The sequence below is a fragment of the Acipenser ruthenus genome, chromosome 8, assembly GCF_902713425.1.
Source record: "Acipenser ruthenus chromosome 8, fAciRut3.2 maternal haplotype, whole genome shotgun sequence".
Lineage (NCBI taxonomy): Eukaryota > Metazoa > Chordata > Actinopteri > Acipenseriformes > Acipenseridae > Acipenser > Acipenser ruthenus.
The window spans coordinates 26,506,101-26,533,748 of record NC_081196.1 but is presented as its reverse complement, the minus strand read 5'-3'; the positions used below and the strand labels follow the sequence as shown (position 1 = coordinate 26,533,748).

Sequence of the window (27,648 nt, the reverse complement as noted above, 5' to 3'; positions counted from 1 at the left end):
ACCACTTTGCCACAGTACTGTACAGTGCTTTGCAATACTTTTGTATAAAAAATGCTATATAAATGCAATAAATATAATATATGCTGCACACACTTTACAGAAATAAATCATGTTTAAATTTACATAGAACATTTTACAGTGCATGTGTTGCTGCAAATAACACACAGCCTTCCTAAATTCAGAATATTGTAGTTAGTCCACATCTTGCATTTCGAACCAGTGGAGTATTTCTGAAAAAAATACCAGTGGAGTATTTCTGAAAGCTTCTTTTCCAACCGTTCGATCACAGTTAGTTTAATCTCTGTAGAGTATGAGTTTATATTTCCTCTTTCAATGATCTTAATTTTAGAGATTTAATAGGCTACTATCTGTTCTTCTCCATTTTATTTTCATCCTGTTTCAGTATAACAGTATATTACTATATATATTCACTTTCAATTGTTTTGAAACAGAAAGAGTTATATTTACAGAAACAGAAATATTTACAGCAGTGATATTTCACTCTAGTGGTCAGGAAGCAACAGCAACTTTAATATGTTGTGTTGTGTGTTTGAAAAATCTGCCTATTTGCATTAAAATAAAATAAACAAATAACCAAGGGATCTTCAGCACAAAGAGTACCAGGGGCAAACAAGAGGTAATAAAATGGATGTAAAATATTTGGTTTTCACTCTATTAAGGGTCTGTGTATCTCAAGTAATTTCCATTACTAAGTAACAGCACTGGTGCTCTTGGGAGAATCCTCCTGTATGTGGTAATGAACCCCCCCCCAAGGAGTTATTGGGAGCTACAGATGAAGATACAAGTGCTGATTGGTCCATAGCCACAGCAGGCCTTAACTGGGGAATACCTGCTTGCCAGGTAAGCATCCCATAACCAAGGTAACCAGCCTTGTCCAATCATAACCTACCTCATCAACAAGACATACATCTGCCAAGGTGTCAAATCACACAAGAACAATATACAGACACACATACAGTGGATAACTGGCATGCAAACAGTCACTGTGATACGTATTGACTGACACACAGACAGGTTAACTAGTCAGCTGCCAGGTACAAGCTTGTCTTCAGGTCTCTATCACTGCTGAGGTTCTGCAAGGGTTTGAGGGAGGATGAATCAGTGGTCTGGATTTTTTAGGAGACACCAGGGACAAATAAAAGAGGAGGTGAAAAAGGAGGCAAGGATTAATGGAACAAAGGCTGCAGTGAAAAAAAGGTGAGTCAGAAACTTCTTTCACTTCTCCCTCTTTATTCTCTCTCTCTCACGTTCTTAGTCACCTTCCTCATTCACACTCCCTCCGACTATCCCATCACCCTCACTCTCTCTTACACCCCCATACCCCTCACACTCCCTCATGCTCCACACTTTCTTCACAGGGACGCTAATTTAGTCAGGAGTGTGCTCAATACTTGGGGGAGTGCTAGATTAGGTTTTGCATTGTTCTGCATTATGTATTTATGTTAGTGTTCTGAATTTTGATATCATTACATTTGTGAATTCAATGTTGTGCAATGTTTTACCTGAAAGAAGGGGACCAAAGTATATTTTTTCTTTAATATATTTGGGTCTTGGGCTGGTCCAGGGGAGTGGCTAGGTGGATGAAAGTATATATATATAGAGAGAGAGAGAGAGAGAGAGAGAGAGAGAGAGAGAGAGAGAGAGAGATGATTCAGGGGGGAGAGAGGTGGCAGGCTCTAGTTTTTGGAGAGTAACTGTGTGCTCTGAAAAATTGATTCAATACCAAAAAGAATATTTATAAATAGTTGTGTTGAGTTTAATATATTGTTTTGTTTGCACTGTTTATTTCTTGCTTAAGTTTTTTTTTTTGCTTTCTGATTGAAGTTCAACAATAAATACTTCTTGCATTTTATTACTTCTCCTGTCTGCTTCCTGCATAACACCAGCCACTTGACCATGCTATCTTACAACCCCCATACCCCTCACACCCTCTCTCTCTCTTACACCCCCATACCCCTCACACTCCCTCATGCTCCACACTTTCTTCCTCTCTCTCTCTTATACCCCCATACCCCTCACACTCCCTCATGCTCCACACTTTCTTCCTCTCTCTCTCTCTCTCTCTCTTACACCCCCATACCCCTCACACCCTCTCTCTCTCTTACACCCCCATACCCCTCACACTTCCTCATGCTCCACAATTTCTTCCTCTCTTTCATGGAGTATGTGAGGTCTCTTTATAGTAAGTTTTTTGCTGATCTTTTTTTTCTCTCTCTCCTTGTGAAGTTGGAAGGAATGGACAGTGGACCCCTCCAGCGATGTGTATTTCAATTGGCTAAAGGTCATGGTGTTCCCTGTGCTTTATAACTGGGTCATTATCATCTTCAGGTATGAAAACCACCGCCACCTGTCTTCTGATTACTATATTATAAGGAAAATCTCTATAGAGGCAAAAAATTGAGTAATTATGACTTTACCAAAGCACTTTCTTAGATTTCTCAGTGCGTCTTTTAAACTGTGAGCTGTGGTCCTTTTTTAAATTCCCACACTGGAACTAGAAAATATGTCATCAATGAACAACCAAACAATATCACAATTGATGTAAATCTTGTGAAGGCATCCCTGGAAAAGGTTAAAAAAATTAAAAATAAACACTGTTCTGTGTGCTATTATTTCTCATTATAATTTGCATCGCAGGGTTGTGGTGACTTAATAATAACCTTAATTCACTGCAAATTTTTTTCACTGACATTCTATATGTAAAGCATCATCAACAGCCAATGAAAGAAACTGATTAAGCAAGGGTTTATCTGGTTCAATAAACAAACAAATCCATATTTATTAACATCAACAACATTGCACTTACATAGCGCCTTTCAAGACCAAGTCCTGTCAAAGCTCTTCATTCTTTAGTAGAGCAAAATAAAATTGCAACGAATAGTTTCAGTTATTAAGAAACATTTTGTTAGTCAGCTATTTAAAATCAATTCACAACCTTAAGGCAAGAAATGCCTTTTCAAATATATGTTTTTAAACCAGATTTTAATGTTCATTCACCCCTGGTGAAATAATAACAACCTGTGGTAGATTGATGCACAGAGAAAATTCACTGTTGCTGAACCAGAACTGCAGACCTGTTACACATATAATCATATACGCAATAGTGCCATTCCCTGCACGTAACAATAACATTGAATAGTGTTAAATAGCAACTGTGAACTGGGATATGATCCTTAATGGACTGGAGTCACAAGATTACACTGCCAATCAAGTATGATGTATGGCGATCGACTCCCAAAATCCAGGTTCATAGACTAACGCTAAGCTGCATTAGATAGATACATCTATATCAACTTTATTTAAAACAAAAAAATCAATAGTACCTTTTGAAAAACTGTATAGTTTCCTATAATGTACTGCAGTACACAGTGTACTACAGCATTTTTGGACAGTACTAAAGTATTTGTTATATGGGTTTACCTACAGGAAAGACATATAGAAGAGGAAACAACTTAGAAACTTTCCTGAGCTAATGGTGTGATAGGAACTTTTTAAGCAAAAGACTGTACTGCAAGTTATTATAGTACTGAAACTGCATATTTAATTTATACAAACCAGGGTATAATAGATCTTAATAACAATAAAAATACAGCTTTCAAAATCACCTGTTGTTTTTGATATACAAACTAAACACAGCAAAGAATCCGTTTTGAGTAGGAGTGATCAGGGCATGTTTTTGTACTTTTTGAGTTGCTGCTACTTGAAAACAGCCAAGACTAAAACTTTTTTGATAATCTAATGGCAAAGTATTCATTCTTTTGTGCTACATTGCCAAAATGTTTAGATTTTCAACTCAACAAATGTTACTACCCTGGTACTGGGGCATTTCGAGCTATTGTACTTTTGGATTTAGTTTAGTACTTGTACTTCAGTGCAATGGTGGCACACTTTAGAAAATATATATTTGTTTGATTACATTAGAAAGAAAGGAACACATTTTACTTAAAATCAAAACTCTCTAATAATAGTTGTTCTTTTTTTAAACAAAGCCACATTTTGGTTTTTTGAAGTCTCCATGAATCCAATATCATCATAATGTAGTCTTTTGGAAACTATTATTTTACTACTAGGAATTTCTTACACGTTATTATTATTATTTATATCTTAGCAGATGTCCTTATCCAGGTCGACTTACAATTGTTACAAGATATAACATTATTTTTACATACAATTACCCATTTATAGAGTTGGGTTTTTACTGGAGCAATCTAGGTAAAGTACCTTGCTCAAGGGTACAGCAGCAGTGTCCCCCACTTGGGATTGAACCCACGACCCTCCGGTCAAGAGTCCAGAGCCCTAACCACTACTCTACACTGCTGCCCTATGGCATGACATGTTGGGCCATTGCACAAGTTCTCAAGCTGCTGATATTCATCAAAAGGTTGCCAGCCACAACATTCCTTTCACTTTTGCACCAAAGTAACACTTGATCTAATCTGTTTCAAGAGTGACCTATTGAACCCAGGCCAACACATGTTTATTTTTTCTGGTGTGTGACCATTCTTATTATTTACAATTCCTGTTATTACTTTATTTATTTATTTTTTCAGGTAAAGCGCTTTGTGACACGCCTCGTTAAAGGGGTTATACAAAAATAAAGATTGCTTTTTAGTATGCAGTCGAGGTCGGCACGGGTACATGAAAACCCGGGTACCCATCGGGTTTTAAATTACCCGATGCTACCCGGGTCTCTTTACTACCCGGGTATTAATGTATTAATTTGAGAATTTAACGAAAATGTAGAAAATATGACAATACAGTTGCAAGCGCGGGTCTCTGGCTGGCATAATAAAGACAACATTAAAACAAGTTTTGCATTAATTTAGCCTTTTCTTAACTGACAGGATATTAATGTTTTACAGAAAACATTAACAGAGCGAGCGGCAAGTACACATTAATAATAATAACTGTGGTGACTATACTTCTCAAGAATGAAATTGAAAGAAAACAACATAACATCCTGTTGGTTTATGTCAGTGATAACTCTGTGATAGACGTTAAGTTACTTACCGTAACCCTGGTTCCCTAAAAGAGAAGACGACCACCAATGACATTATGTATGGGATATGCCTGACCATTGGGTAGGTATCGCTGAGCTCTCTATACCAGAGCTGCCGATAGGCCCCTTCCTGGGATGATGCACTCGGTCCCGCCCACTGAGGGGACAAAACTCTCATTCAAAGGAAGCCATTTCTCTTTTTTCATCAAACCTGTGAGGGCGACCGATGCAACCTTGCGGTTCGTGGTCGTCTTCTCTTTCAGGGAAGCAAGGTTACGGTAAGTAACCTAACATTCCCTTTCAATTCGAAGATGACCACCAATGACATTACGTATGGGATAATGTATACCAGAGCCGTCGCGAGGGAGAAGGAACGGCAGCATATGAGGGATGCACAAGGACTGTCTAACCCAGAGGTTAGTTGTGTGAACTTACACCCCCAAGGACCCTTGTGCCTATAGAAGGCAAGGCAGGGTCTACTACATTAAGACGGTAGAACCTGGAAAAAGTATGCAGCTTAATCCAGCTAGCTGCAGTACAAATATCAGACATCGAGGCACCTCTGAAGAGGGCCCAGGACGTAGCCAACCCTCTAGTGGAGTGTGCGGCTACCCTACCAGGTGGGGGCAAGCCAGCACTAGTATATGCAGTCGAGACTGTCCACAATCCAATGTGACAGATGCTGCTTAGAGATGGGATGTCCTAGGGTCCATGTCCTGTGACAGACGAAGAGCTGGTCAGAATGACGCAGAGCTCTTGTCCTATGCACGTAGCATCTCAATGCCCGCACTGGGCAGAGGAAATTTTATCTCTCATCCTCCGTTGAAGCAAACCGAGGTGGCTGGAAGGACTCCAATTCCACAGACTGATTAACATGGAAGGCTGTGATCACCTTTGGGAGGAAAGCAGGGTTGGTGCAGAGAGACACCCTGCTGCCATCCTCCCAAATACGCTGTGCACTGACAGCACCTGCAGCTCACTGACCCGCTTAGCGGAGGTGATAGCCAAGAGGAGGCTGTCTTCATAGACAGGTGCTTCAGCTCTATGGTGTCTATGGGTTCAAACAGGGCCTTCATGAGCGCCTCCAGTACAACATTAAGGCTCCATTCAGGGAGAACAGTCCACCTAGGAGAGCGTAATCGCCGAGCGCCTTTAAGAAAATAGGTAGCCAAAAAAATTCGCGGCCAGAGACATTTGAATCTATGGGGGCATGACAAGCAGAGATAGCCACTAAATACAGCTTCAAGGTGGAAGGTGACCTACCAACATCAAGCAATTCTTGCAGAAACTGTAAGATGACTGGCATAGAGCAAGATATGGGGTCATGGCTTATAGCCAGACACCAAGCCTGGAATTACCTCCACTTATAGGTGTACAAGGACCTAGTGTAATCTGCCCTAGCGCTCTGCAATGTACCCACAACCGCATCTGATAGCCCTAGGGCTAACCAGCGGTCCCTTTCAGGGGCCAGAACCATAGCCGGAACCTGCCCGGTTCTAGGTGCCAAAGAGAGCCTTTCGCCTGACTGAGGCGATCCATGCGAAGTGGAATCTCCCAGGGCTGGCCGTGCAATAGCTGGCACAGGGTCGAAAATCAGACTCTTCTGGGCCACGTGGGGGCCACTAGGAGAACTAACGCTTTCTCTAACCAGATTTTCTCGAGAAAAGGCTGGAAAGTGTACAAAAACACTTTGTGCTAGAGCATCTATGCCGAGTGGACCGCCTAAGCGGTGGAGGGAGTACCATAGGGGGCAATGTGTCGTCTCTGCAGAGGCCAAGAAATCGACCTGCGCCTTCCCAAACCGTTCCCAAATGTGCTCCACTATCTGAGGGTGGAGTCGCCACTCTGACGGATGTGGACCACTCCTGGAGAGGAGGTCCGCTGCCCAGTTCACCGCTCAGGGAATGTGCATCGCCCGTAGGGACAGCAAGTTCCTCTGAGCCCATGTCAATAGCCTGAAGGTCATGCGATGCAACCGCGGGGACCATAGGCCGCCCTGGTGGTTGACATATACGCCACCACTGTCATGTTGTCTGTCCGGATCAACACATGCGTACCGCTCAGCACTGTGAGAAAATGGTGGAGAGCAAGGGATACCTGTCGTCATCACTTGGCAGTTCAACACTACTCCCATTCGCACACCTCCTCCACTAGTGTAGGGCTGCCGAACACGCGTGAGACACAGTCAGCCGACGGTGTCTGTCGCTGTGACGGAGTAAAACGATCCTGTACTGCAATTCAACCTCCCAGCCATCAGAGGTCTGTGAATCAACCACGAAGTTCCCAACAAGGATCACCTGACGTGGGACTGACATTGGGGCAGAAGTGCAGTTACAGCGGTTGCCATCTTTGTTGGGGGCAGCAACCCCGGAACATGCTGGAACATTCTTGAATCAGCAGATGATGATTGGAGGGGGGCGGTTCCTTGTGTATATAGGGCCCAGATTGTAACAGCTCTGGGTTGGTTGGTGGAAGGAGACAGGCATGCTGTTTGCATGTGTGCTTGTGAAAGGAGGACACTAACACTCTGTGTGGATTTTTATCAAGTAGATCCAGAGAGTAAAACCAGCAGGACGCTGACTCTTCCCACGGAGTGAAGCCCTCCAGGAAACTTTAAAAACTTTAAAACAGTCTTCTTTTGTTTATTGTAAGTCCTTTGTTAGTGATTCTCTTACGTTTAAGACTTTTTTAAGTTAACCAAACCAAATACCATTGTTGGTAGGAGGGGAGGATTTTTCTTTAAGTTATTTTATTGAATTATGTAAAAAAATATGACTTTTAAAGGAACTTTGATTTATCAAAAGTAAGAAGGAATTTTTAAAGAAACGTGTGAACAGAAAGCCTGTGGAATTATGAAGATTTGATTTGCCATTGATGAAAGATAATAAACAGAAAATAAGAGACTTTCCAGAAACTCAATACTGTCTCAAGTGGTTTTCTTTGGTAGTGCACCCCACACTCCCACTGCCTGTGACAGTCGCGTTTGGCATTGAGGTGGAATGCATTGAGCCACGCTCGTAGCGGGCACATGTGAAGCAGACCCAGCTGAATGGCCGATATGGCTGCGGCCATCAGACCCAATAGTTTCTGGTACAATAGGAGGGTGACCTACGATCCCTGTTGAAACAGGGAGAGGCAAACCTGTACCAGTGTAAGCTGTAACTCTGTCGTCCGACAGGTATGCTCGCAACGTAATGGAGTCCAGCCGGAGCCACAAGTATGTAGTGCACTGTACCAGTGTAAGCAGACTCTTTGCATCGTTGATGGTGAGGCCCAGCCTCGCCAGATGCTCTGCCACACCCGCTGTGTGGGCCAGTGCTCCCTCTCGCGACTGGGAACAGATCAACCAGTCGTCGAGATAGTTTATTACGCCGATCCCCTGTAGGATAGCATCCACGTACTTTGAGAACATACGAGGAGCTAGGGAGAGGCTGAATGGCAGCAGAGCAAACTCGTAAACGCTTCCTTGAAACGAGGAGATACTTTCTGTGCTTTGGACAAATGGGAACGTGAAGTACACGTCCCGTAAGTCCACGGTGGTGAACCAGTCGCCCAGCCAGACGGACCGGAGGATGTGATGGTGCATTTGGAACCCCCTTTCTTTTAAGAACCCGTTGAGGAGCCTCAGGTCTAAGATGGGACGAAAGCCGTTATCCTTTTTGGGTACCAGAAAATAGCTCGAGTAGTACCCCTCTCCATGGGAGGTGGGGTCTACGAGACGAATGGCTCGTTTGCACAGCAAGGCAGCCACTTCCTTCTGAAGTACCGAGGTCTGGAGAGGGTCTGTCACGAAAGTATTCATGATGCCTCGAAAGGGAGGAGGTCCCAAGCGGAACTGAAGCGCAAACCGTTTTGTATGGTGGCGAGCACCGAGGAGTCTGAGGTGCAAGCTCGCCAGTACTGCAGCTGTTGTGCCGAAAAGGGGGTCTGAGGCCACCAGCCTTCAGGGGCCCTTCAGGCTGCCGAGGCTGAGGCAGGGCAGTTTGGGGTAGCTGTTTAGGGCACTGGCCCTGAAAATGCCTCCTGTGACGTTGGTGTGTGGACTTGCCACGTCCTGCGTTCCCTCTGCCTGCCTGTTGGGCCCGGTTGCTTGCTGCTGATGTGCCCTGTAGGTGATGCCTTAGGTCACCCAGCAGAGCCATGGGGACTGGAACTGTTCTAGTGACAGTCCACATCTGAGGTGCTTGTCAGTGGCTCGACCTGCCCAAGGCGGAGGCGCGGAGAGGGAGCAACGTGGCCACCTGCTGGGACCTCCTCCATGGCTGGCCCAAAGGTATGCCCTGGGGATAGGTGCATCAAGCAGCACGGCCTTATCCACATCAGGAACTCTGGTTTGTGACAGCCACAGCTGCCTACGAGCCACAATCAAGCTAGCCAGGCTCTGGCCAAGAGCTTGCCCTTGGAGACCGGAGATCTGCAGCAGTGTGCTGGACAGGAGACCTAACTCCATGGCCACCGGCTCGGAGAGCAGGGCCTTGTGCAGTACACCGTCCATGTAAACAGTAAGCACACTCGCTGTATTAGACAGGCGAGTTGCCTGCGCCTCCGCTGCATACGCACGCTTGAGATGCGTTTCCGTCACCTTACATTGAGAGTTCGGACAGGCCGAGTCTCTAGCCAATCCACCCACTGGCAGGGCCTGTGTGGTTCCGCCGCTGGTGTCCAGGGGACCTGCAAGAAGGCTGCAGCGCATCCCATAAGTGCTGAAACTGATCTGGACAACAGGGGGGCACTGGCTTCCGAGATTACCTCAAAGCCAGGTTCTTCCTCAGCAGGGGTCTTGCCCACCTGCATGCCAGAGGAGAAGGAAGCCCCCTCCCCAGAGGCCACTATGGAGAGTGTGCCCTCTTGCACCAGCTGAGACGCATCTTCCCATCCACCCTGAACTCCCCTGGGGGAGGGGGTGTATGGCAATTGGAGCTGCAATGGGGCCTGGGCCGCCGGCGCCTGTTTAGCCAGGAGTTCTAGGACCTGGGCCATCTGGGCCTTGAGGTCCATAATGTCCCTTGCCTGCTTGGAACACTCTTCTCGCTTGCGGCAATGGGGAGCGACTGTGGGTGGCCTGCACATCGGGGATGCCTAGCAGGGGGTCCTTGGACAGGTTATGGAGGAGGGGCTCTGGGGCTCCAAGAGCCTCCGACGGTCCGGCCATTGAGGACGCGGAGCTAGTCCTTGTGGCTCTCTCGAAGCAAGCTTCTTTCACCAAAGCCTCACAGATGCTACAGGCCACGTCCTTCTTGAGGGCCAAGGTGGCATGTTGAACGCCCAAGCACTGCGCACAGAAGGTATGCTTGTCCTCTTGCGGGATATTGGCGTTGCAGGCCATGCAGGGGTGGAACCCCGACTTGCCTGACATGGGCCTGGTGTTTTGCATAGGCAGTGCACTAAACACCACTTGCACTGCGCTCAAGTGCGAACGCCGTGCACTTACCCACTAGCGCTGTTGCAGAGGGTACCTAACACCATGAACTGAGTACCGTGGGCACCTTGTGCACCGCGTACTGTGCAGCACTGTATGCCCGTGCAACACTGTATGCCCTTGCAGTAGTGTAGTACCAAGCACTGAGTGCACCGTGCACCGCGTGTGCTGAGGCCACCGTGAACCGAGCACCGTGAGCTGTTGCGCTAGGTCTGAGGCAGTGGCCAAGCACCGTGTGCACTGTGCACCGTATACCGTGCAGCACTGTGCGTTCCTGCACGAGCGTTGTACCAAGCACCGCGTGCACCGCATGCACCATGCATCCGGAGCGCCGTGCGCACAGAGTACCGTGCACTATGTGTACTGCGTACTGTGCGGCACCATGTGTTCCCGCACTAGCGTTGTAGCAGTGGGTACCAAGCACCGTATGTACTGTGCACCGTGCATACCGAGCACCGAGATCACTATGTGCACCATGTACCATGCAGAGCTGTGACTGTGCATTGATGCTGAGGTGCTGGACACCATGTGCCATATGCATTATCAAGGACTATGTGTGCACCGCAGTACCGACGCGTTACCGGAGCAAATGTGCCTACCCTAACCGTGCGGTCAAACACACCGGCTCAACGCATAGCGTGTACCAGGGGGACACAAGGCCGAAGCCGCGGTGGACGAGTTGAAGTAGACAGCAAAACATGGTAGAAAGATAGTATAGGGGAGAGCACAATGTTTGTTTACAAGGCCCGACTCACCAAAGTGGGCAGGCCTACACAGTCATAAGAACATAAGAACATAAGAACATAAGAAAGTTTACAAACGAGAGGAGGCCATTCAGCCCATCTTGCTCGTTTGGTTGTTAGTAGCTTATTGATCCCAGAATCTCATCAAGCAGCTTCTTGAAGGATCCCAGGGTGTCAGCTTCAACAACATTACCGGGGAGTTGGTTCCAGACCCTCACAATTCTCTGTGTAAAAAAGTGCCTCCTATTTTCTGTTCTGAATGCCCCTTTATCTAATCTCCATTTATGACCCCTGGTCCTTGTTTCTTTTTTCAAGTCAAAGAAGTCCCCTGAGTTGACATTGTCTATACCTTTAGGATTTTGAATGTTTGAATCAGATCGCCGCGTAGTCTTCTTTGTTCAAGACTGAATAGATTCAATTCTTTTAGCCTGTCTGCATATGACATGCCTTTTAAACCCGGGATAATTCTGGTTGCTCTTCTTTGCACTCTTTCTAGAGCAGCAATATACTTTTTGTAACCAGGTGACCAGAACTGAACACAGTGTTCTAGGTGAGGTCTTATTAATGCATTGTAGAGTTTTAACATTACTTCCTTTGATTTAAATTCAACACTTCTCACAATATATCCGAGCATCTTGTTAGCCTTTTTTATAGCTTCCCCACATTGTCTAGATGAAGACATTTCTGAGTCAACATAAACTCCATAGTTCCCTTCTTCAATTTCACTATCTCCCATATGGTATTTATAATGCACATTTTTATTGCCCGCATGCAATACTTTACACTTTTCTCTATTAAATTTCATTTGCCATGTGTCTGCCCAATTCTGAATGCTGTCTAGATCATTTTGAATGACCTTTGCTGCTTCAACAGTGTTTGCCACTCCTCCTATTTTTGTGTCGTCTGCAAATTTAACAAGTTTGCTTACTATACCAGAATCTAAATCATTAATGTAGATTAGGAATAGCAGAGGACCTAATACTGATCCCTGTGGTACACCACTGGTTACCTCACTCCATTTTGAGGTTTCTCCTCTAATCTGTACTTTCTGTTTTCTACCTGTTAACCACTCCCTAATCCATGTGCATGCATTTACTTGAATCCCTAATGCGTTCAGTTTGAGAATTAATCTTTTATGCGGGACTTTGTCAAAAGCTTTCTGGAAATCTAAATAGACCATGTCGTATGCTTTGCAGTTATCCATTTTCAATGTTGCATCCTCAAAAAAGTCAAGTAGGTTAGTTAGACATGATCTCCCTTTCCTAAAACCATGCTGGCTGTCTCCCAGGATATTGTTCCCATATAGGTAATTTTCCATTTTGGATCTTATTATAGTTTCCATAAGTTTACATATAATAGAAGTCAGGCTTATTGGTCTGTAATTACCTGGCTCGGTTTTGTCTCCCTTTTTGTGGATCGGTATTACGTTTGCTATATTCCAGTCTGTCGGTACAACCCCTGTGTCAAGAGACTGTTGCATGATCTTGGTTAGCGGTTTGTAAATAACTTCTTTCATTTCTTTGAGTACTATTGGGAGGATCTCATCTGGCCCAGGGGATTTGTTTATTTTAAGAGCTCCTAGTCCCTTCGGCAGGGTCAACTTGACAGCGGGGATGCAGCAAGGCCTAGCCCCATTTAGGAGAGCGCGGCTGGAACAGTCACTCAACAACGGGGATATGGCAAGGCCTAGCCCCGTGGAGGAACTGTGTACTCTCAGAAAGAAGACAAACATTCGCGGATGACTGCGTAGGCAGCCGCTCACACACGACAGACAGATACAAAGAGAGGCCTACCATGCAAACGAGGAGGCCGCTGAAAGACAGACAGGCAAAAAGGCTTTTTCAGATTAGTTGATTCTGGGAAAGCGGTGAGCTGGCTTTCAGCATGAATGCAAGGGAAATACAATCAACTCGAAGCTCTTTTCTGTCAACACGCTCAGCTCAACACAGAGGTCTTACCGTACTGTCTTGAAAAGGAAAAAGAGAAATGGCTTCCTTTGGATGAGAGTTTTATCCCCTTGCTGGGCGGGACCGAGTGCATCATCCCAGGAAGAGGCCTATCGGCAGCTCTGGAATAGAGAGCTCAGCGATACCTACCCAATGGGCAGGCATATCCCATATGTAATGTCATTGGTGGTTGTCTTCAAATTGAAAGGGAACTGCGTGACTTCCAATACGGAATGCTTTATCTACAGGTATTGTGCAGATACAGTTTCTTACCAACGTTAATGTTACAATATGAGAAACAAACATGTTAAGAGTGCTTAAGATAAGAGACATTTAGTTATATTATTGTATTGCTTGGTTCTTGTGTTGTGAAGTTAACATATTATTTCTCCTTTAGGTAATTGAAGACTGGAGTAAGCACTTTACAAATATGTCCCTGTATATTTTCTTTTATGTCCAAATAGCATTGATAATGAGGTATATATAGTTGAGGTATAAATAGTTGTTGTATAGTTCAGCTGCTTGTATAGTTCAGCTGCTTATGCTAAATTGATGTTTCAATTAAATATTAAAATGCTTTTACTGCACATGGTTTTGGGAAGCTTTTGGTATTGCATATAGTGTTGGTCCCTGAACATTTCCTGCTGTTTTTTTTTCACAAAGTGAAAAGAATTACAGATTCAAAATATTAAATTTCCTGGTTTAACAACTGTTTACAACCATACATAACTGAGAGAAACACTGAATTGTGACTTACAGTTTTAGAAGCCAGGTAGATTTTCACAACTGGACAATTTTAGTTGCTCCAAAAAATGTATGGGCTCAGTTTTGAAGTAGGCACAGTGCTCTGGCATAGCTGAAAATGCACGTGGTTATGCAGACCCACATGTGATAATGCAGTAGCACTACATGCAAGTTGTATGCTCTATACTGATACCTGAGCAAGACATTATCTACTCCTTGTCTTCTAGGACCTGCTTTATGGATATGGAATATAACTACCTGCCTGTGTGGTTAACCCTGGACTACCTGTCTGATCTGTTATATGTGGTCGATGTCATCATTAAGTTTAACACAGGTGAGCTATGTGTAGTAGTTTAACACAGGGGAGAACTTTTACAGTCCATATCTTTGTGGTATCATGGCAAATAGGTGCAACGTTTTAGCATAGTGTATTACATGGTGCTAAGAAAATAATTCCAGGAAATTTGACCCAACATATATTGCCATCATTTTGTGCATCTCACAATTTCCTATATCACAAATGCACACAATATGTAAATCTATTACATGTCCCAGTTTGGCTGGGACAGTCCCAGTTTCAGAAAGGCTGTCCTGGTGTCCCGATGCATTCGCTGGGTGCTGGCTGGGCTGATGGAACTATTTTCCCTGCAGAGGAATATTGTTTTCTCTGCTCTAGACTGCCTTGTGTGTAACACGTGCTTCTACCAGCTTCAGTATATTTTCGGTGGTTTAACACCAGCTGACTGGCACAGGAGAAGACACGTAGGCTAAACATGGAAAGAGCAACCAAAATTGCAATGTTTTTGTGAAGCCCAAACATCCAGTCGCAGACTAAGCTTCAACGTGCATTGATAAAGAGTAGAGCAGGAGCAGGAAGGAGACAATGATAATCATTTCTTGACACTGTACCATTCACATTGCACAGAATATATAAGAAATTACTTTTCCTGGAAATTGCAGTAGTCTAATGTAATAAATGTAAAAAAAAAAAAAAAAAAAAAAAAAAAAGCATCTGTTATACTGATGCCAGACAGGATGAAAAATAAACTGAAGAGCAGATACAAGTAGCCTACTAAATCACAACATGATTAAAGACTGCATATAAACACAGACCTGTCAACTCTCTCGTATTCACCGGGAGTCTCCCGTATTTTAGAACCTTTTAGACCCTTCTCCCGGACATCACAGTTTTTCTCCCGTATTTTGCTCAAAACTCTACTGTTAAACCCCCTTATGTCGGTATATGGTTACTGCAATCCCTGTTTGTACCTAGCAGGGTTTAGGACCCAGGGGAGCCCTGTGGCAGGCATGCATTCAGTGTGCGAGGCAAGTTCACATACTTAGCCACGCACCTGCTGTATAATAATTTTCACATATATCTGTTTGAAAAAGGAGCTAAAGTTTGGAGGTAGCATGTTTTACATGGGGTTGCTCAATAATGAATCTACATTTCCCTTTAGGCAATATACCGTTTTTAATTAAGGCTGTTTTTATCAATTAAGCATGTCTTGCACCCAGGGGCGTGGTTTCCCAACATGCAAACCACGCAATTGCGTGGAGCCCCGCGGGGCTAGGGGGCCCCCTGCTGCCTAGTAGCAGTGTTACATTACTGCCTGAATTGCAACAAAATCCTTATTTTCTCAGATGAAGTAAAATAATATACACATTTGATTTCACACACCCTGTCTGCACTTCTATATATTTACAAAAGGTAATTTCATTCAGCGCACGTCATGACACATTTGAGCTACCGTAACTAGGCCAGCTTCAGTCAGTGAAATCAAGCCAAATGAAGTGCACGTATCCTAGCGGAGCTCAAAAACGAAAAAAGATAAAATAATCAAAAACTCAACAGGAAAGCTTGCAGAAGCTCACTAGTTTCTTTAAGAGTAACACTGCAAAGGAATCATCCGACGAGGAGGAGGTGGGAAATGTTTGTCCTCCTCGTGATGCCACGACTAGCTCAGAGGAAGCAGCTCCATCTGCCGCAGAACTTGCCGAGGCCTCGCCCGAATCCTCGCAACAACATGACCCGGTGGTGAGTGAAACTGTCATTCTCTCGGACGACCCAGCGCTTTGGCCAGACAAGCTTACCGACCAAAATAAATGTCAGTTGATCATAAGGGGGCCAGTTCAAATTAAGGATTTTGACTTCCCACAAAACGATGACAACGTCCCACGTCGTTTTACTGAAGAGAATTACCAAAAGAAAATGAAAAACGGAGAGAAAATACATGGTAAGTGGTTAGTTTACTCAGTGAGCAGTGATTCTGTATTTTGTTTCTGCTGCAAGCTGTTTGAAAGAGGGACCAGATATGCTCTTAGCAGCAGTGGATTTCGATCGTGGATAAATCTTCATAGCCACTTGAAAGAGCATGAAAAGGGCAAATCGCACTGTGCCAATATGCAGAGCTGGCGGGAATTAGATGAACGGCTGAAATCTGGCAAAACCATTGATAGTGCCAGTCAGGAATTAAAGGCCCTGGAAGTACAGCACTGGAGGGCTGTGTTAAGCAGAATAATTGTTTGCCATTTAGCAGAACGCAACCAGGCATTAAGAGGACACTCAGAGAATCTTTTTGAGCCCCATAATGGCAACTTCCTTGGATAGATAGAGCTGATGGCACAGTTTGATCCCATAATGAGCGAACATCTTAGAAGGATTGACAAAAAGGAAATCAAGGATCATTACTTAAGTAACACCATCCAAAATGAGTTAATTGCATTAGTTGGACAGAAAACATGTGATGCAATTGTGCAGAAAGTGAAAGAGGCCAAATACTTTTCAGTCATAATGGACTGCACCCCAGACATCAGCCACACAGAACAGCTGTCCCTGGTGCTACACATTGTGAACTGTGAGTCAGCTGTGGGGGCCTTCATCTCAGAGCACTTTGTTGGGTTTATCAGTGTTGATGACACCACAGGAAAAGGCTTGTGCAATACCCTCCTTGAGCAGCTGAACCACTTGAAATTGAACATTGCAGACTGTCGTGGGCAATCATATGATAATGGAAGTAATATGATGGGACACAAGCAGGGGGTCCAGAAAAGAGTGCTGGAACTGAACAATAAGGCAATGTGTGTTCCATGCAGCAGTCACACACTAAACCTTGTTGTGGCTGATGCAACCAAGTCATCTGTACTCTCTGTGAATTTTTTCGGCAATCTTCAGCGCCTTTACAACCTCTTCAGCTCCTCAGTACAGCGCTGGTCAATACTACAAAATCATGTGAAGCTCACAATGAAAAGTCTGTCAACAACAAGATGGGAGTGCCGCATTGACAGTGTGAAAGCACTTTGCTACCAAATGCCTGAAGTGGTGGAGGCTTTAACTGCACTCAGTGAACAAGCAACAGAGAAGAAGGATGGGGAGACATTGTCTTCATCACAGAGCCTGTGTAAGGAGCTGACAACATGGCGCTTCATTCTCTGTGTTGTGATCTGGTACAATGTGTTGTATCAGGTAAACTGCGTCAGCAAACTCCTGCAAAGCCCCAGTGTGTCAATTCAGACAGTGAAGAGGGAGACTGATGGTGTTAAACAGTTTCTCCAGGAATACAGAGATGGTGGACTTGCCTCAACCCAGATAGATGCAAGAGAAATAACTGAGAAAATGCAGATAGACATGACATTCCCAGTGGAGAGACAGAGAAGAACAACTCGCCAATTCCTCTATGAGGGCACAGAGGAAACTCAATTCACACCAGAACAGCGCTTTAAGCAAGATTTTTTCCTTCCCCTGGTTGATATGGCACTGAATAGTGTCAGTGAGAGGTTCACACAGGTGGACCAATTTTTTTCTTTGTTTGGATTTTTATATTCAGCAGATAACATGAAGAAAGCCGTTCAAGAAGACACACTGGAGGAGTCATGCAGGAACCTGGAGCAGACACTAGGGGATATTGACAGCCAGGACTTGGTCCTTGAAGTGAGGGCAGCTGTCATTGCTTTTCCAGGTCACATTTCTTCCTCAGCAGAAATGCTGGATTACATCTACAAGGAGAATCTGTTGGAGCTGTATGGCAATTTGAGCATTGCCCTGCGTTTACTCTTGACTTTGCCCGTCACTGTCGCCTCAGGTGAGAGGAGTTTCTCCTCCTTGAAGCTGATTAAAACGTACTTGCGGTCAACCATGTCCCAGGAAAGACTGAATGGTTTAGAAATGATCTCTATTGAGCAGAGAGTCCGGAGATCATTGAATATGGAGGACATAATCAAAGCTTTTGCTGAAGTCAAAGCCAAGATGGTTAGATTCTGATTGCAGCAAGAGCTACTAGAAGGTAAGAAAATGTCTTTCACTCTCCTATTTAACTTACATGAGAACACCTTAGTTCAAGTGCACTGTCGGTTCTGTAGCACACCCTTATAATGACATAGGACTGTGGCAGACACTGATGTGTGTGGTAACGCTAAAATGGTCATGACAGGTAGAGAAGGAGGGGCCCCTAAACTGAGCTTTGATTGGGGCCACAAAATTGACAAACCCGCCTCTGCTTGCTCCACCACAGGTAATAATTTTTATACTGCATAGACAAATGTCTATTCGAAAAAATACATACATTTGGAGCAATGCAAATTACATTTCTATAATGATTTCACCAAATGTGTCTAGTGTGTGCCCCAAGGTCATTTCCCATTTTTTATATAGTGTGGGCACATGCGTTTTACACACCTGCATCCAACATGAAAATGCCCTCACCTGCACCTGTATATATTAGTTCATTATGGCTGGCTTTTCCATGTAAAGAACTCCTTGCCCCAAGACAATGCCACATGTTTTGTATATAATAGACTTATATCCAGTGCTTAATTTGAGCCGGATCCTGCCGGAACAGGATCCGGCACATCTCAGATTTGACTTTTTTCGTTCCGGCAACTAATTTGCTCGGATCCGGTACCTCTCGCGGCATGACTTATTATTTTTTCCACTGTTTGCACTGTAAACATTCTAATAAAAGCGATCCGAGTTAAAGTTGCCTCTGCCTCCTCGTTATTTCTCCTGCACCCCCGTAAAAGCGCATCCTATCTTGCCACACCGATTCCAGACCTGCTCTCTTATTTGTACATAGAGGTTATGGGGCAGGCTGGCGAGGTAAGTAACTGATCTTGAAACAGTGGTGGTCAGCTATTGAGAGGTCCCTACGTAATCACGTCACTTAGCTTAGTCGTCGCTACTGAATTTGAAACGTGTCGTGGGAAAGGAAAGCCAAATAAAAAATGAGGGGGAAACTGCTCCTGATGGCGATGCCTTAGTTAGCAGCGCTGTCTGCACTGCTAATCCCGCCAGTTCAGCATCACCACCGGCACGTCCTCCACTAGCTAGTAAGCCACTAGTGAGTCAGACTCAACAGGAGAGGGGTACGGGGTCGGGGAGGACTAGTGATGGGCAGTTCGATTCTTTTTAGTGACTCGGTTCATTTGATTCAGTTCAGTTTGGTGAATCGATTCATTTCGTTCATTTGATTCACTGATTCAGTGACACAAAACCAATCAATGTAGACCGCATTAAGATTGTTTACGTAGGTTTATTTGAACCGGAAAGAACGAGTCGTTCACAAACTGCACATCACAAAAGCTAGGGGGAATCTATATTTGGTTGACTGGGTTCATAAACATTAAATTAAATATAGTTTGACAAACATAATAATAATATATATTTAGAATACTGGAGATAACATAACAGTTTGAACCACTAGCATTGTTTAGCCATCAGTATCAATCTAATTTAATTTAATCTTTAAAACAATAAAAATAGTCAATTGCATTTCTTACGTGTTTTTTTTCTATACATTTGGAGTCACCCATTGTTTTTTACAACAACAAAAAAGAGAGGCTCTAAAGAGTGGTATTTGTGGAACTAATCCATGGTATTTATTCAGCACATAGCAAAACGCTGTTTGCCCAATTCCTCTTCTATCCAGTAAACCTTTGGGATTAGGCATGTAATCAATCACATGTTGAAGCACACCCATAGGATGAATCAAAAGAACCAATTCAATGGGGACTCTGATCCGATTCCCATCGTTCACCTTAGTGAGTTGTTCAAAAAGAACGATTCGTTCGCGAACTACACATCACTAGGGAGGACAGTGCATCCACCAACGAAGTGCCCGGAGCAGGTGCAGTTTTGACGGAGGCTCAGTTCAAGAAAAAGCAAACGTATAACCCCTGGCTTGTCATGCAAAATTCAAAGCTGGGCTGTACAACATGCAAAAAGGTAGGGAGCTTGGGTCCGGAAAAGACTGGTGGGATGAAACTAGCAAAAGAGTGGGTGGAATGTACAGTAACGTCCTCTGCCTCCGATGTAAAAAAAACAACAAAGAGCCCTCAGAAAAAAAGGTTTTTGAACATGCCCGAACCAAGGCCCATTTAGCGGCAGCAAGCATTGTAGCCAAGGCTAAAGATGACACCTTAACACGTTATATTTACATTGTCTGGCTACATTGTGTTTGTCATTGTGTTTTTTCTCATGCGTTCCGGTACCTCAGAGCCCCCCGGAACACCCCCCCTCTCGTGCTCACTATGTGTTCCGGGACCTCCCGATTTACAAATTAAGCACTGCTTATATCTCTTAAGAAAAATAGTTAAAGTTTTTACACAACTGTATCCAATAATAAAAAGTACTCCATTAAGGCTACCTCGGGATAATGCCAAGTGTATCATATTGTATGGACTTTTATCTCTTAGGAAAAATAGTTAAAGCTTTAGGTCAATGCGATTTATGCACTCGTAGAAGCTATAATAATAATAATAGAAGCTATTTAAATGATGTCACCCACATGTCTATACTATTGTGCATTAAGGGAGACATTTCTATATGAAGAATTTATTACATTTTAATAAAATGTGGACAAATATCGTGTCGTGCACTTATACACATTTATATCCGCTTTGACAAAGACGTCATGCTTATCGGTATATTACTCAAATTAACCCGATTTTCATAACTGCCGATGGAACCAGCTCTCCAGAAGTGAAACTCTCAATGTCATTTTATTACTGGATACAGGTGTCTAAATGGCATTGCCCCAAACCTTTAACTATTTTCCCTAAGAGATAGAAGTCCATACTATACATCGATTACCTTTGCTATTGTGCTGGGGCAAAGCGTTCTTCATATGGACACCACTATATATATTTGTGGGTGACGTGCCGTCATTTCAAAAGTATGTAAATCGCATTGTCCCAAACTCTAACAAATATTAGTCCATACTGTGTTATACATTTGACATTATGCTGGGGCAAAGCATCTTGGGTGAAGTCATTTAAATAATGAATAAAAGTGTAAATAACATTGCCCCAAATCGTTTACTATTCTTTCTAATAGATGTTAGTTGTCACTATGGGGGGGGGGGGGGGATTATCATGTAGCAGTGGGTGACATAATTTCCATAGTTAATAAAAGTATGCAAATCACATTGCCCCAAATGTTTAAGTGTTTTTCCTAAGAGATATAAGTCTATTATATATGAAACATGTGCTGTGATCTCGTACTTCAGAATGGCCAGTCATAATGATCTAATATATACATTTACCAAGGTGCAATACAGGAAGACATTTTGGAGCATTCTGCTACTGGAAGTAGTGATGCTTATCAGAGCCCTCACTCCCAATGTGATATAGGTGCATTGCAGTATACATAGGGAACCACTTGCTGCCAAAAGCATGCCTACCAACTTGGAGGTGCTGGACAATGCTGCGAAGATGGTAAACTTCCTAAAACCTCGATCCTTGAATTCCAGAATCTTCTCTGAATTATGTAATGAGATGGGAAGCAAGCACATCCATCTACTGTGCCACACGGAGATTTGATGGATGTCACGGGGAAAAGTCTTGGCATGTTTATTTGAACTTCACTCTGAGGCCCAGTGCCCAGTTGAATAAAACACCTTAAGTGAAATTTCCTCCTTAGTTTTCCCCTTAAATATTCCCTAAGTTTAAGTGTGTTGCATAAAACAACTTAAGGGAAATCTCTTAGTGGGAACTTAAGTAATTCTACTTCAGTCGTATTTGTACTTAAATATTTCCCTTAAGTTAGTTAACAGTTGCACAAAGCGGCTTAAGGGGAAAATTAATTGAAAATAATTAAATGTCTGAAAAAAAAAACAGTAATGGCAGCGTTTTTTGAAAATGAAGCCACACTTCAAAGAAGGATTTTCAGAGACAGAATGGATGACGAGCAATAAAAAACTATCAATTTGACCAAAATTCTGTCTTTCAAATGTCTGCAATGCTGGAAGCAGATTTACAACCACAAACAAGAAGAAATCACACATTGCTCCCTGTTCTGCAGATATTGGTGGCACTTTTTCGCAACTGATAGCTTCCAAGCAGTTGTTGGAGATATATTCCATATACTGTACACAAATCTACTGTTAGCAGAATAGTTCACAAGGTTTCCAATGCGCGATAAGAGATGCCATCATAAATTCATTTTTTTCAGTTTAATTTTTTCTTTTTTTAAAAGCTTAATTCAAATCTATCCTGGGAAATCTAACGACTTTTTGGAAATCCACAGCATTATTCTTTTATTCAGAAGTGAATTCTTGTTTGTGGTTGTAAATCCTTTAGTCAATTCAATATATATATTTTAATTATTATTAATTGCTTGTCATCCATTATATCCAAATGATTTTGTCTGTCCCTAAAAATCCTTCTGCACTCAAATGTGTTAAAAACAACTCATAATGTGTTGTTTTTTTTACACATTACTGAGTGTGATTAAGGACAACACATTTTGTGTTCATTTTAACACAGGCACTGTGTTGGATTATTAGGAGAAACACAGGCACCACATTGGAATATTTAGGAGAGACACAGTATCATACACAAAAAGCTACACAAAATATATTTTCTTTTTTTTTAATCTCGTGAATGCTGTGATTGACCGTTAAATTTCTTGCATTTACACATTCAGCTATTTCTGCCCATTTCATCTGCTTCATGGCAGTTGTCAAATTGCCTGATATTATTTGCTTTCTTTTATTATATTCCTCCATAAGTATTATTTTTTCCTCTGTCCAGTTTTTTTTATTTTTTTATCAGCAATACTGTAGTTTTACTTAACTGCCCAAACGTTGCCATGGAGACAGGATTTACTGAGTACAGTAAGCTACTTGCCTATTGGTTGAAATCTTTAAAGATTCCAGGCACACTAACTGTTTTCCCTTAGCTAAGGAGAGTGGTTAAGATGTTTTGTGCAACAATTAAGTTTTTCCCTTAGCTAATAATAATAATACATACATACAGAAATAAATATAAAGGGGTGGGCACTTTGCCACACCTTGCCACAAGACCTGTCAATGAAACAACAGGAGAACCTCCTGGACATCTCAGCTGACAGCAGACTCAAAATAGAGTTCCAACAAAAGCGGTTTTGGGTTCAAAGGCGAGCAGAGTTCCCCAAATTGTCAGACAGAGCTGTCAGGGTTTTTATGCCACTTGATACAACTTAGCTCTGCGAAAAAGGAGTAGTGGTTAGGGCTCTGGACTCTTGACCGGAGGGTCGTGAGTTCAACCCCAGGTGTGGGACACTGCTGCTGTACCCTTGAGCAAGGTACTTTACCCAAGGTAGTTTTACACTTGCTTTGGATGATCTGATTTTATTGAAGAGGCTATTGACACTGTTGTGTCAGCAAGCAGAAATGCTACAGACACCCATGTGGGAATAGACAAGAATGCTATTGACACCCGTTTCAAAAGACAAGAATGCAGATAGAAAATCTTGTTAATAGCGATTTGTATAGCCATTTCCAGAAAAGGGCAAGTACGTTTTGGTGGCTTTTGGAGATGCGTGTACCTCTGGCACAATGTCAATTCAAAAGTGATGTGCATTATACAGCAAATAAAATGTTTTATGTTTTGACATAATTGTCTAGTCCCCCCCCCCTTGATTTATAGTGGATTCAACTGAATGCTGTATTACACTCGTTCCCCATCAGATGCACGCATTCCTCCATGTGAATTAAAATTAAAAAAAGAATTATCCAGAGTGCTCAATCGTTGATGTTTTACACATTAATTATACCATTATGTTCTCCAATTGCACACACACACTATTTACAATGGAAACCAGCTTTTTATTTCTCAGGGAGGAGTGGTTATCATGGTACAGGGAATCATCACCCCACTACTCATGACTAGTGCTACCATCACTTAAACCCCCCTGTTATGTTTAGGGTCTATTTCACATGACAATGGTTTCCATTGACCTGAAATGTAACTTTGTTTCGCCCTACTATTATATTTTATGATTTTTTCTACGTTGGAGTCACAAACTTCTTATTTTTGTTAGAAATGATACAAACATAACGCCTCAGGACAATATGACCCAAGCTGTTTATCTAGAGCTTTGTATGGAGGAAGAAAATAAAATGCTTGGGCTGCATCTCCACGTATGAATCAAGGTGGGCTGTCAAATTCCAATGTCATCAAATGGCTGCTGTCAAGGAAGTGTGGATTGAATGGGATGAATGGGTAGAAATGTTGTCTTTTGCTATCCAACCCAGGACAAAATGTTACATGGATGAATGCCTTGTCCACTTCAGAGGACACTGTCCCTTTAGGCAGTATATACATAAGAACATAAGAAAGTTTACAAACGAGAGGAGGCCATTCATCCCATCTTGCTCGTTTGCTTGTTAGTAGCATATTGATCCCAGAATCTCATCAAGCAGCTTCTTGAAGGATCCCAGGGTGTCAGCTTCAACAACATTACTGGGGAGTTGGTTCCAGACCCTCACAATTCTCTGTGTAAAAAAGTGCCTCCTATTTTCTGTTCTGAATGCCCCTTTGTCTAATCTCCATTTGTGACCCCTGGTCCTTGTTTCTTTTTTCAGGTCAAAAAAGTCCCCTGGGTCGACATACCTTTTAGGAGTTTGAATGCTTGAATCAGATCACCGTGTAGTCTTCTTTGTTCAAGACTGAATAGATTCAATTATTTTAGCCTGTCTGCATTCGACATGCCTTTTAAACCCGGAATAATTCTTCCTTTCCTAAAACCATCCTGTCTCCCAGGATATTGTTACCATATAGGTAATTTTTCCATTTTGGATCTTATTATAGTTTCCATAAGTTTCCATATAATAGAAGTCAGGCTTATTGGTCTGTAGTTACCTGGTTCAGTTTTGTCTCCCTTTTTGTGGATCGGTATTACGTTTGCAATTTTTCAGTCTGTCGGTACAACCCCTGTGTCAAGAGACTGTTGCATGATCTTGGTTAGCGGTTTGTAAATAACTTCTTTCATTTCTTTGAGTACTATTGGGAGGATCTCATCCGGCCAAGGGGATTTGTTTATTTTAAGAGCTCCTAGTCCCTTTAACACTTCTGCCTCTGTTATGCTAAAGTTATTTAAAACTGGATAGGGACAGGTCGACATGGGGGGCATGTTGTCCGTGTGCTCCTTTGTAAAAACCTGTGAAAAGTAATCATTTAATATATTTGCTATTTTTATTTCTTCGTCTATGATTTTGCCATTTGTGTCTCTTAGACATTTAACCTCCTCTTTGAATGTTCTCTTGCTGTTATAATATACCTAAGTCAAGGATATGCATGGAATATGCATGTGTACACAGGTAAATTGTCTGGAGAAGCACCTGAAAGAAACTGGGGGATGCGAGTAGTGTTGCAAATGACTCCAGGTCTTAATGTCACATGTGACAACTTCTTCACATCCTACAGACTTGGTGTTGAGCTATCAAAAGAAAGTTTACCATGTAACAGTGAGAGAAAAAGCAAACCTGAGCTTCCAAATGAGACTAAAATGCAGAACCGATTTGTGCTCTCTTCAAAATTTGCTTCTACAGAAAGCACAGCGATTGTTTCATATTGTCCAAACAATAAGCAAGAATGTTATTGTGATGAGCACGATGCACCAGGATGCAACAGTGTGTACCACGGGTGACATCCCTCCCAAGGGGGAGTTGACAACCTGGATAAACTGACAGCAACCTGCTACTGTCAATGCATGACTTCCTGCTGGCCACTGGTCATCTTCTACAATATAGTTGATGTGTTTGGCATACAATGCTTTTGCATTTGGACTGATATCAATGCAATGTGGAATGCTGGCAAGCTGTATTGACACAGAATTTTCTTGGAGATATTGGGCAAGGTACTAGTGACACCTGTGATAAATCTCTCTCCCGACCTGTGAGGGTGTTGTATAAAGGGAACAGAGTGTCCTGGACTGGATGGCCTGACAATTCATTCCCAGGGTTAGGTGGAAAGAGGGCACAGCAACAGTACATTAAGTCATTGCCCTAGAGGGAAAACGATGTGGCAACCGTGGATTGGAGGAGAAACGGCTGCACTCGCTAACCAAGAGGGTCTGACTGAAGTTACAAGAAGGGGTCGTGGCTAGGTGATCTGTTCCTTTGTTTATGGTAAAGAGAACGCTAAAGGATGAGCAAAATATTACTGTGAGTGCTTAGTGTTTGTTTGCTTTGTCGAGTCTAATTGTACTGTTTGTTATTTATTAGACGGCTAACACGATCCGCAGCTGTCGCTTATGGCCAGCACAAACCCAGAAAACACTGCACCATTGTTCACGGATTAATTGTATATTCACCAATTACACATTAGCACTCACTGTGGACTTGTGATTGTGTGTGTGTCTTGTGTGTGTTTAATAACTGTGTCTATTATTTTGGGACTGCAACCCATTGTTTATAGAACTGTGCAATACCCATCGTTGTGTATTGCCAGCCCTCCTTTTCTTTACTGTTGTCATCAGACTTTGGATTATAAATAAACCACCATTTCACCAGTACTTTGTTGTTTGTCATTATCTTGAGCATTGCATCACCTCTGCACCTGCGTACTGCAAACTACTTTGCCACACATCCCTCATTCAAAGAAGATTCAGAATGCCTAGAGCATGTGCAGCAATTGCTCTTATCCAAAATGTTCAGGCAGATATAGCCAATGCATCTCGCCTGCAGGAATTGGCAAATGGCAATTGCAGACAACATGCAAGATACAACTTTTGCCCTTCTAGCAATGGCAATAAGACAAACATTACCTGTGTAACATGCAGAAAGTATCTGTGCAAACATCATAGTACTATATCTACAACACTCTATATCCTATTTTTGTATATATCCACATTTATTGGGACATGTATAAAGAAATGTTTTTGAACATGAATGTACCATAGTTATAATTAGTACTTCATGAAAAGGTATTTTTTTACATACTTGACATTCTGCACTATGCTCAAGCTTCATTCATTCCCTTCTCCAAACTCGTTGAGTTTATTATAATGAGTTTACATTAATTTATAATATTTAACATAATATAAAAAGCTATGCAAAGAAAAAAAATGTAGCAGTTGAAGACTGTTTCGATTTGGTTGAAATTGCACCGTCAATGACACGAAACATAAAATAGCTAAATTCTGAACATAGGAGGGTTAACTAGTCACAAACATGTTTAAAACAGGGCAGTAGTGTGGAGTAGTGGTTAGTGCTCTGGACTCTTGACTGGAGGGTCGTGGGTTCAATCCCAGGTGGGGGACACTGCTGCTGTACCCTTGAGCAAGGTACTTTATCTAGATTGCTCCAGTAAAAACCCAACTCTATAAATTAGTAATTGTATGTAAAAATAATGTGATATCTTGTAACCATTGTAAGTACCCTGGATAAGGGTGTCTGCTAAGAAATAAATAATAATAAAACAAACCCCATTCCATGACCATGTTTTAATCACTTCATAAAATATTGCTGAACTAAATTAATGAATATTAAATCACTTTTATTACTGTATTTGGCATGC

At 42.6% G+C, this 27,648-nt stretch overlaps 1 protein-coding gene across 1 annotated transcript in view; it reads left to right on the top strand.

Moving 5' to 3' along the window:
• The first annotated feature begins 974 nt into the window (after positions 1-974).
• The window catches only part of cnga4 (cyclic nucleotide gated channel subunit alpha 4), a 31,215-nt gene continuing 4,541 nt past the window's right edge, over positions 975-27,648 (top strand). Inside the window, exons 1-3 of the mRNA XM_059028755.1 lie at positions 975-1,218; positions 2,248-2,349; positions 14,100-14,206. Of these exons, the coding sequence (XP_058884738.1) occupies positions 1,115-1,218; positions 2,248-2,349; positions 14,100-14,206 (313 nt within the window). The 5' untranslated portion in view covers positions 975-1,114. The remainder of the gene's footprint in view (positions 1,219-2,247; positions 2,350-14,099; positions 14,207-27,648) is intronic.